Genomic DNA, 8,165 nt, shown 5'->3' on the forward strand with positions numbered 1-8,165 from the left:
TGCGCATGTGTGTATGTATGTGGATATGTATATTACACACACACTCTTATGGCATAGCCGATGTAGTGAAAGAGAGGTATGGTAGCACTTTATTAATGGCAGAACTGGTCAGAGGGAGATATTTCCCATCTCCCCGCAGGCACACAGAGTGATAATGCTGATGCGCTTGGGGTGATTAGGGTGTGCCCAGGCACACCTAGCACACCCCCTGCACACGCCTATGAGGTTTCCATAGCAAAATGTTTGAAAAATAATATTAAACATCCATCAAAAAAATAAAATGAACCCAAAATGGACACAGCATTATAAACTTAACAGAGGTTTAACCTTTCTTCATACTTCAAAGCTAAGAAAAAAACATTTTGTCCAGAGCTTTACTTTAACCTTAGAAATGATATCATCTAGATATAGTATATCATTTAAAGCAAAAATTCTTGAGCACAATGTTCCATCCTACCTGGATTATTGCAGTTTCCATGTAGTCCTGGTAGTCCTGGTGGTCCTGGTAGTCCTGGCATTCCTCGTGGTCCCGGGAATCCCGGGGGTCCTGATGCTCCTGGTGGTCCCGGAGGTCCAGGGAATCCAGGAAACCCTGTTTAATTATAGCATACAATTTAGCACAATATGAGAGTGAGGTGGCCCTGGGCTCACTTTAAACAAAGTTACATAGTTCCATAATAGGTGAGGCTGAAAAAAGACACAAGTCCATCCTATGTGTGTGATTATATGTCAGTATTACATTGTATATCCCTGTATGTTGCGGTCGTTCAGGTGCTTATCTAATAGTTTTTTGAAACTATTAATGCTCCCCACTGGGACCACCACCCTTGGAAGGGAATTCCACATCCTTGCTGCTCTTACAGTAAAGAACCCTCTACGTAGTTTAAGGTTAAACCTTTTTTATTCTAATTTGAAGTAAACCTTTTTTTTTTTTTCTTACGTTAACTCCTGGATTTACCAGCCCCCCTCCCCCCATTATCCCTCACCCCACTTTAGAGCCCTATGAAGCATTGATTTAAAAAGATCTGTCCGGGTTCAATCACAGCAAAGGTCCTCTTTGCCAATTTGTGTAAACAGTGATATACTGTATAATATATATACCTATATATATACTGTGTGTGTGTGTATGTGTGTGTATATATATAGATATACTGCATTCGTAAAACGTCTGTCACGGCAAGGACACACAAAACAATTGTTTGCTACATGCTGCATTTTATTGCAGTGCATCATACTGAATCGCATGGCACTGTTCAGCAGCAGAGTGTGTCGCACTGCTGTACATTGCCATGAATGAAGTGTAGTCACATATAGTTTCTACAAAAAAAAAAAGGTAGCCGTGTGATGTGCTGAATTGGGCATCACACTGTTTCCTATCGCAGTTAGGAATAGACAGCTACCAGAGTGGCAGCTGTCTGTTCCTGTGCAAATTCACCCTACTGCATTGCCTGCATTAAGGGCCAGTTTACACCACATGCAGTCCAATGCATTTTTTTTTCTGCATCAAAAATGCAAAGAAAGCAAGTTATATGGTTTTCAATGGCATAGTTCACACCAGTGCTTGCAGTTCCAGTGCATTCCAATTCCAGAAAAAAAAGTAGAACATGCTGCATTTTTCCTGCACTGGACTGTACTAGAACGCTGTAAAAAGCATCAAAAACTCACGGGAACGCACCTAAACGCACCAAAAATGCACTGGAACACTCATGTTTTTATTTAAGGTTAAAGGGAAAAAAAAAGGGGGGGGGATGCACTGGACTGCACCAAAAATGCATCAAAATGCACTGGAACGCATCAAAAAGACGCATGCAAAAAAGCATCTGGAGCGCATTTCTATGGTGTGAACTGGTCCGTAGGTAAAAAATATTTAGGCATCAGTATTGCCCCCTTACCCACCTTATACTTACCTGAGTTCTCGCTCAATCCAGTGCTGTGTCTGTCTGGAGTGGCTCTGTCTTCTCTCCCCACTCTCACAGGACAGACTGAAATGAGCAGAAGCCATTGGCTCCCACTGCTGTCAGTCAAATTCTGTGATGAGAAAAATAATGCGGGGCCAAGCCACGCTGTCTTGTCTATGAATGCCCACATGAGTGCCCCCATAGGAAAACGGCTTCCTATGGGGGGCACTCCCTGAAGAGGAGGAGCCAGGAGTGTGCAGCACTGGGCCCGAGAAGGGGAGGTTTGACAGCGCAGGTATGGCATTTTTTTTTATTAAAAAAAAAAACTAAAACTTGACTTTACAATCACTTTAAAACATTTTTATATTTTTTGTAAAGATAATAATTTGTTTATATGATATATATATATATATATATATATATATATATATATATATATATATATATACAGTGGGGATGGAAAGTATTCAGACCCCCTTAAATTTTTCACTCTTTGTTATAGTGCAACCATTTGCTAAAATCATTTAAGTTCATTTTTTTTCCTCATTAATGTACACACAGCACCCCATATTGACAGAAAAACACAGAATTGTTGACATTTTTGCAGATTTATAAAAAAAAAAAAAAACTGAAATATCACATGGTCCTAAGTATTCAGACCCTTTGCTCAGTATTTAGTAGAAGCACCCTTTTGATCTAATACAGCCATGAGTCTTTTTGGAAAAGATGCAACAAGTTCACACCTGGATTTGGGGATCCTCTGCCATTCCTCCTTGCAGATCCTCTCCAGTTCTGTCAGGTTGGATGGTAAATGTTGGTGGACAGTCATTTTTAGGTCTCTCCAGAGATGCCCAATTGGCTGATTCCTACTGTATCAAAGTGTATTGTATTTGTACTGTCTACCCTCAAGTTGTAAAGCGCTACGTAAACTGTTGGCGCTATATAAATCCTGTATAATAATAATAATAATAATAAATTGGGTTTAAGTCAGGGCTCTGGTTGGGCCATTCAAGAACAGTCACGGAGTTGTTGTGAAGCCACTCCTTCGTTATTTTAGCTGTGTGCTTAGGGTCATTGTCTTGTTGGAAGGTAAACCTTCGGCCCAGTCTGAGGTCCTGAGCACTCTGGAGAAGGTTTTCGTCCAGGATATCCCTGTACTTGGCCTCATTCATCTTTCCCTCAATTGCAACCAGTCGTCCTGTCCCTGCAGCTGAAAAACACCCCAACAGCATGATGCTACCACCACCATGCTTCACTGATGGGACTGTATTGGACAGGTGATGAGCAGTGCCTGGTTTTCTGCACACATACCCCTTAGAATTAAGGCCAAAAAGTTCTATCTTGGTCTCATCAGACCAGAGAATCTTATTGCTCGCCATCTTGGAGTCCTTCAGGTGTTTTTTTAGCAAACTCAATGCAGGCTTTCTTGTGTCTTGCACTGAGGAGAGGCTTCCGTCAGGGCCACTCTGCCAAAAAGATCCGACTGGTGGAGGGCTGCAGTGATGGTTGACTTTCTACAACTTTCTCCCATCTCCCGACTGCATCTCTGGAGCTCAGCCACAGTGATCTTTGGGTTCTTCTTTACCTCTCACACCAAGGCTCTTCTCCCCCGATAGCTCAGTTTGGCCAGACGGCCAGCTCTAGGAAGGGTTCTGGTCGTCCCAAGCGTCTTCTATTTAAGGATTATGGAGGCCACTGTGCTCTTAGGAACCTTAAGTGCAGCAAAAAAAATTTTTGCAACCTTGGCCAGATCTGTGCCTTGCCACATTTCTGTCTCTGAGCTCTTCAGGCAGTTTCTTTGACCTCATGATTATCATTTGCTCTGACATGCACTGTGAGCTGTAAGTGCCGGTTCACACAGGGGCGGCACGACTTGCAGGTCGCCTCAGCGAGGCGACCTGCAAACGACTTCTGAGGCGACTTGCAAAACGACTTCTGTATAGAAGTCTATGCAAGTCGCCCCAAGTCGCCCCCAAAGTAGTACAGGAACCTTTTTCTAAGTCGGAGCGACTTGCGTCGCTCCTATTAGAACGGTTCCGTAGCACAGAACGGGAGGCGACTTGTCAGGCGACTAGGTCGCCTGACAAGTCGCCCCTATGTGAACCGAGCCTAAGGTTTTATATAGACAGGTGTGTGGCTTTCCTAATCAAGTCCAATCAGTATAATCAAACACAGCTGGACTCAAATGAAGGTGTAGAATCATCTCAAGGATGATCAGAAGAAATGGACAGCACCTGAGTTAAATATATGAGTGTCATAGCAAAGGGTCTGAATACTTAGGACCATGTGATATTTCAGTCTTTCTTTTTTAATAAATCTGCAAAAATGTCTGCAAAATTCTGTGTTTTTCTGTCAATATGGGGTGCTGTGTGAATATTAATGAGGGAAAAAAAATGAACTTAAATGATTTTAGCAAATGACTGCAATATAACAAAGAGTGAAAAATGTAAGGGGGTCTGAATACTTCCTGTCCCCACTGTATATATATATATATATATATATATATATATATATATATATATATATATATTTATCACATAAACACATTTTCATTCTTATGAAAAATATAACCGATTTTAAAAAGTGAAAATCGATGCAACAAATTTATAAAATTCCCTTTATGATATGAATATTTATACCTCGTTCTCCCTTCTCTTTTTCTGGAGTATCGCTCGGCGTCACAAAAGCCGCATGAAGACAAAGTAGACCGAAACACAACAGAGCTTTCATATTCTACAGAGGAAGAAAAAAAAATCTTTTATTCAATTTATGCTAATGCCCCCATTCCATTATTGAATGAACTTGCCTTTGCTGATCTCAAAAAATACTACTTGTCATGGAAATTTAATAGCAAGAATGTGTTCTAAGTCATTGACCAGTTGGGGAGGTTTTTACTTTCCTGGAAACACACCAGGAAATCTCCCCAATGTGATGGGGAATCACCTTCTAGTTGTTGGTGAAAAAGGTGTCCCTATTGGATGATCTTTGCTGTTTCAGATCTTATAACACGTTATGTCCTGGTGACGATGGCCACCTTAGTAAATAGAGTGAATCTCCCGAGTGGAAATACAGTAATAAATCATCACAGAGGATATTACTTTTCCTGACTCTATCCAAAACTACAAATAAAGAAAAAAATATTTTCCATTGAATGCAATTTTTTTCATAGAAAATTTAAAAATATACTCACCATCCAAAAACTAGTGAGTTGGAAAAAAAAAAAAAAGATCTTAAGTAATTTTGGCAGCTGGACCTACCAATACATAGAAATACATGTATTGAGAAATAGAAGTAAGGTGCTCAGTTAAATGGCACTTAATAGTACAATGGTACTCACCAAGGTAGACAAAAGAAACCTGACCAAGGTAGACACAAGAGACCTGGAGAAGATGAAGCAGAAGATCCAAAGTGTTCATCTATATATACTGATATGTTATCTGACTATGTACATATTTCTACCTGTAAGCTAAATAAATCAAAAACAGCAAATACAAACTTTGACCCCAAATCTCTCCTGAATAAAAGAATAACTCCAGTAAGCAGATTTTTAGTGTTTACAAAGACATGCTTTGGTTTACCATGAGACATAGAAGATCTACAATTATTAAACTTCTGTGTGCATAACACTTTTTTCAGGGTTCGTGGTAATATCATAAAGTCAATTTAAGGTTGTGATGACCTTGTTCCAATACCTCCTATGATTTGGTCATCTCCATAATAAATGTATAAGGGTACCCTGCACATGGTTACACCGATACACTGTGAATTCTCTCTAAGATCAGTTTTATAAAGAAAGTCAGCTGTAAAATGCACTCTATGAAGGATATAAAGCTGTGCATATGGGAGAGCAAAACCAGTTGCATGCGCTATAGTATATCTTCTCAGAGCTCCTCGGAGAGAGAAACCAGATCCTCCTCCCATCTGTGTTTGCAGGGGAGTGGAAACTTAAAAGAAAAGTAAATGATTTTCTATTTTCAGATTCATACTTACCTTGGTGGATGCAGCATCAGTCCGATGCTGCATCTGTCCCCCGGCGTCTCTGCACTGAGAACCAAAATATCGAACACCGCCAACATTGCTCGGTTTTTAGAGCTCCGTGAGCAGAGAGTTGTAGACTGTCAGTCGCAGCTCTCTGCTCTGCCCCCTCCTCACTCGCTAGAGCGCTGGGCTGTGGGGGAGGTGGGGGTGGCCAGCTCAGGCTCTCAGCGGCTCACTGAGAGGCTGAGCCGGGTGTCAGTCCAGGCACCTGGCGGATCCAGACTTTATTATCGTGATGACTCGGTGCCTGGACTGACATCCGTGATGTCAGCAGAGAGTGGACTTCAGCCCGCTCTCTGCTGAAAACGGGTCACAGGAGTGCAAAACGAACTGCACTCCTGTGATCCATAGGAGAAGTATAGCTAAACGAGCTTTGGCTGGACTTCTCCTTTAAGGAGAAATTTCATTACCAACTTTATATACAGTATTGAGATACGCCCCTTTGGTGGATTTAGCTTAGAGGTAGGCAGGCCATAGATGATGCAATTTTCTTTCCTGCAACCTGTGCTTGATTCCCTCATCAACACAGCTAGTGTTGATGGGGGAAGCATTCTAGTAGAGCAATTGTGTTCTCCAGGGGGGCGTGGGGAGCTGTCCCTGCAAGGAGAACACTGATTATTGCTAGCAGCTATAGCCACTAGCAATAATCGCATGTAAAGATCTGACATTCTGGTTGTACCCAAGTCGATTAATGGATCGACTTGGGTACAATCAGCCTGCCCATTGATGGTTCGAAATCTCGGCTGGTCCCTGATGAACTGGCCAAGATTCGAACCATCTATGGCTGACTTTAGAGTATAAAATAGGGACTCAGAAAAGAAGGAGAAAGTAGGACGTTTTGTATGAAGCGCATGGCATATTTGTAAATATTGATAAAAAAATTTTTGGTTTAAGGTCGAATTTTAAGCACAATTGTTGAAAAGATTTTAAAATTTCCTTCTGAATAGAGTTAAAAGAGTTGTGACTCCCACCCCCTCCAACCCCTGAAAGCCCTCAAGCAAGTTGAGTTCAGACAGCATTTCATTTGACCAAAGTGGGGTATACCTAGTGTGGCCAGTTACTGCCAGCAAGTGTCTAGCTGCCTGCCATACCTTGCACATGGAATATGAAGTGGGACATAGGGGCTGTAGAGTAAAAATAGGAGAGTCCAATGCATGCAATGGATTTTTACCAAGCACTAAAGAGGAGAGTATATTATAGGGGGACGTGTTTGGGGAGCAATTCTCTCAGCCAGCCATGTGTCGGAGTTGGGCCACAATAAAATAAGTATAACTAAAACTTTATCAGATAAAAATTTAGCAAGCAGGCAAAGCACTTCTGGAGAATAAGGGGGGTAAATATACATCTGTTACAACACAGCTCAAACAATTTACAGTGCAAAAACATATATCTACCATGTTTATTCACCTCTGATCATTTACAAGAGGAAAATGATCCCCTGTAGACCAGAACTGACACTAATCACACAAATGAATAAGTTGAATAATAGGCTAATAAGCAGACTGAATGCAGCACCTTCCAAGAAATTTAGTGGTCTCACCAGTTACATGTGTCTCTTGGAGAAAGATTTAAGTGGGACTGAAAGACATAAGAGTGTCAAACACAGATTGATTTAAAGGGTTTACTAAAACTGGAGAGTTCAAAATCTAGTGCAGGCTCTGCATGGTAGCCAATCAGCTTCTAACTTCAGCTTTTCCAGTTAAGATTTGACAAAAAACCTGGAAGCTGATTGGTTTCTATGCAGAGCTACACCAGATTTTGCACACTCCAACTTTAATAAATCAACCCCCATTGTCTCTTCAGAGAGACAATTGTACCTCATACATTCCAAGAAAGAAATCTAAAAACATGGGTGGACAATAGGAATGTTCAACACTGTTCATTGTAGGAGTTGGTTCTCGCATGGTCGAGAGATCATAAAGGGGAATCTTCCAAAGGCCCTTATGAAGATATGAATGGGTCTTGGTTCCGTGTTGTAGTAACAAAGTGAAAACTAGAAAACAAAGAAGAAAGGAAAATGCAACAAAAATAAATCAACTTTAACAAGACAGAGGCCAACATTACTGCTGAGAATTGCACAAGTACTAGAAGGGATAAGGACATAGGGATAAAAAAAAAACAACTCCACGCAGGAGAAAAGTGGAGGGTTCCCTACACTGGCAGATCTGGTGTTCTCTATTCTGCTTAAAAGGAGAAGTCCTCTACTGTACGGAGGATATAGAATGAGTT

The 8,165-nt window shown here is 41.1% G+C and overlaps 2 protein-coding genes across 2 annotated transcripts in view; both read right to left on the reverse strand.

The window, feature by feature from the left end:
* The window catches only part of LOC141106431 (conglutinin-like), a 228,813-nt gene extending 223,522 nt beyond the window's left edge, over nt 1–5,291 (reverse strand). Inside the window, exons 1-3 of the mRNA XM_073597210.1 lie at nt 5,260–5,291; nt 4,538–4,631; nt 458–592 (exon numbers count right to left, since the gene is read on the reverse strand). Of these exons, the coding sequence (XP_073453311.1) occupies nt 458–592; nt 4,538–4,628 (226 nt within the window). The 5' untranslated portion in view covers nt 4,629–4,631; nt 5,260–5,291. The remainder of the gene's footprint in view (nt 1–457; nt 593–4,537; nt 4,632–5,259) is intronic.
* LOC141106430 (pulmonary surfactant-associated protein D-like) overlaps nt 1–5,320 on the reverse strand; it is an 89,128-nt gene extending 83,808 nt beyond the window's left edge. The window contains exon 1 of the mRNA XM_073597208.1: nt 5,255–5,320. The gene's annotated coding sequence lies outside the window, so the exon portion shown is untranslated. The remainder of the gene's footprint in view (nt 1–5,254) is intronic.
* Nucleotides 5,321–8,165: the final 2,845 nt, after the last annotated feature.

This window comes from Aquarana catesbeiana, linkage group LG08, assembly GCF_042186555.1.
Source record: "Aquarana catesbeiana isolate 2022-GZ linkage group LG08, ASM4218655v1, whole genome shotgun sequence".
In the NCBI taxonomy this organism is placed as follows: domain Eukaryota; kingdom Metazoa; phylum Chordata; class Amphibia; order Anura; family Ranidae; genus Aquarana; species Aquarana catesbeiana.